The sequence below is a fragment of the Tachysurus vachellii genome, chromosome 8 (genome assembly GCF_030014155.1).
Source record: "Tachysurus vachellii isolate PV-2020 chromosome 8, HZAU_Pvac_v1, whole genome shotgun sequence".
Lineage (NCBI taxonomy): Eukaryota > Metazoa > Chordata > Actinopteri > Siluriformes > Bagridae > Tachysurus > Tachysurus vachellii.
Window position 1 is genome coordinate 8,146,916 of NC_083467.1, and position 2,508 is coordinate 8,149,423.

Here is a 2,508-nt window from a genome sequence, read left to right on the forward strand (position 1 = left end):
ACACAGAGAGAGAGAGAGAGTGTTATTACACTATATATAAGGATTTATTCCTTTAAATCTGCTTTGTGATAACTTCCACTGATAAATGCGATGTACAACTAATATGTAAATGAACTGAATTTAGTTTATCCTGTGTTCTGACACGGTACGCTTCTGTTTTAGACAGATCGACACTTTAACTACAACTTTACTTTTGTAAAGTTTAAACTAATGTTTTTACACAGTAAACTTAAAGCATTGTTTTAAACGCTTCGTACACAATGGGAGGTTTTTCGCTTTGCCCGAGCGACTCTTAATGACTGACTCCAAAGTCTGTTGCTTTGCTGGTTCGTAATCTAAACCTAGCCGCTCGCTCCCGGGGTGCCATATGCGAAGTGTGTCTAATTTAGTTAATGAAGCCTCGTTTCTTTGTAATGACATCAGACTTGAAGACCCCCGCCCCGTGCGAGCCTCCTCCCCTCCCTGCGCCTCACGGAGACCCTATTGGTTGTGCACGGGCCGTCGGTAAGGAGCTGACACACCGTCCCCGCTGACTTCCCTCAGGTCTGCTATAAAACACGCGCGTCACTCTTCTGACGGGCCAAACACTCGTCCAGACTGATCCGGAATAACAAAGTCAATATCGCAAGTTGTACTTGCATGCGCTGCACCCGCTTTCGGTAAGTTCTTCAAACAAACCGTTATTTTATAAAGGTGTAATAAGTTTTATTAAAGTTTTTACACTTTGCAGTGTTACATTTAATTTCACATTCGGGTGTTTCACATTCTTGTGCCATTTTTATTATTTTTTGGAAAGCATAAGTAACGTGTTGTCCTGTTAACCTTGAGAGAAACTTCAGGCTTATGTAAATAAGCCTATGTAAAAAAAAGCACATCCGTTAATTAATTAGACGTGATTTCTAATTCAGTTACAATTTAGGATTTATACAAAGCACCTAAGAAGCAACTCCACTTGCATGTATTAATCCAGTTGATCCTCACTGCAACTAATCCCTAACTTAACCCATGTAAAAGAGTTTGTGTTGAGGATGTTAGTGTCTAATGGTTGAATTACACGTTTCTATTCTAACCTTTTATTTCCACTTTTAGACCTAGCCTCTAGATCTACTGAAAACAACCACCGTTGAACTAGAAGACATGGACTCCGATACAAGCAGAGTGTCCAGTCGGCCGTCCTCTCCGGAGGGAGATGATTTGTTTCTCTCTGCGGTGAAGAAATCAGCGGGTTTCTCGGGCGCAGTGTCGTCTACGCAGAGTGACTCACCCCCAGAGCTGAGCGCGGACCTGCGCGGCCTTTCGAGCGGCGACGAGAACGCTCTCGGCCTAAAGATGTTCTCCAAGAAAGACCGCAAGCTGCTGTCCGAGAATGAACTACAGAGCATCCGTCTAAAGATCAACAGCCGCGAGCGCAAACGCATGCACGACCTGAACATCGCCATGGACGGTCTGCGCGAGGTCATGCCTTACGCGCATGGGCCCTCGGTGCGCAAGCTTTCCAAGATCGCCACGCTGCTGCTGGCGCGCAACTACATCCTCATGCTTAGTAACTCGCTCGAAGAAATGAAACGACTCGTCAGCGAGATTTACGGGGGCGGAGGTGGAGGCAGCAGCGGTGCCCACCACGCGACATTCCATCCGTCTGCCTGCGGTACACTGACGCATGCCACAGGTCCACTGGCCAGCCATGCAGCTGCTGCCGCTGCCGCCGCTGCTGCATCTCATCCGGTTCACCATACTCTGCTTCCTCCAACCGTGTCCAGTGCAGCTGCTTCTCTACCAGCACCAGGCCTTTCGGCCTCAGTCAGATCACATCATGGACTCCTGAAGGCGCCATCGGCCGGAGCGAGCCCCCTCACCTCGGGCTTTCAACACTGGGGCGCGAGCATGCCGTGCCCGTGCAGCATGTGTCAGGTCCCAGCGCCACACGTGCCCACCATGAGCTCGGTCATTCCGCGCCTGGCCAGCGACTCCAAATGACTCAATCTTTTTAAAACATGCGGATAAAGACCTCATATTTAGAGACACTTAAAGACAATTTGTGGTTTGATACCGCCTCATACACTTCTTCGTGCCATAATTTGCTTTGTCTCCAAAAATAAGTTGCGGGTGAATTGGATCATTAAGAAAGACAGCCCAGAGACACTAACATAGATGTTTTTTCTAACATGTTAGCTGAAGTAGGTTTTACAACAGGGTACCTTTATTTCTGAGTCTATTCTGTCTCTTTCAAAAAACAAAATTGGGAAGTATAACCCAAAACATGGCGATACGTGTGTAAATATGTAAATATGTAGTGTTTGTACAGTATGAGAGTTTCTATATTAGTTTTGGGGTGAACTCGTTTACCTGAGACTGAAGTATTGCACCTGCTCATTTCTACCATGTCTTTCTTAATTTTACTCTTTCTCCCTCTTTTCTTTCTCTTTTCTCGTTTTGCTCCTGTTTTACTTTTGTCACTGTCCGACACAAAGAATTGTCATTTTTATTTTTTATAAAAGTGTGAAACGA

At 45.8% G+C, this 2,508-nt stretch overlaps 1 protein-coding gene across 1 annotated transcript; it reads left to right on the plus strand.

Annotated features, from left to right (window-relative positions):
- The first annotated feature begins 597 nt into the window (after nucleotides 1-597).
- Nucleotides 598-2,464, plus strand: olig2 (oligodendrocyte lineage transcription factor 2). Its single transcript, XM_060877261.1, has 2 exons — nucleotides 598-659; nucleotides 1,090-2,464. The coding sequence occupies exon 2, from the start codon at nucleotides 1,138-1,140 to the stop codon at nucleotides 1,975-1,977; it is 840 nt and encodes a 279-aa protein (XP_060733244.1). The 5' UTR covers nucleotides 598-659; nucleotides 1,090-1,137; the 3' UTR covers nucleotides 1,978-2,464.
- The last annotated feature ends 44 nt before the right edge of the window (nucleotides 2,465-2,508 follow it).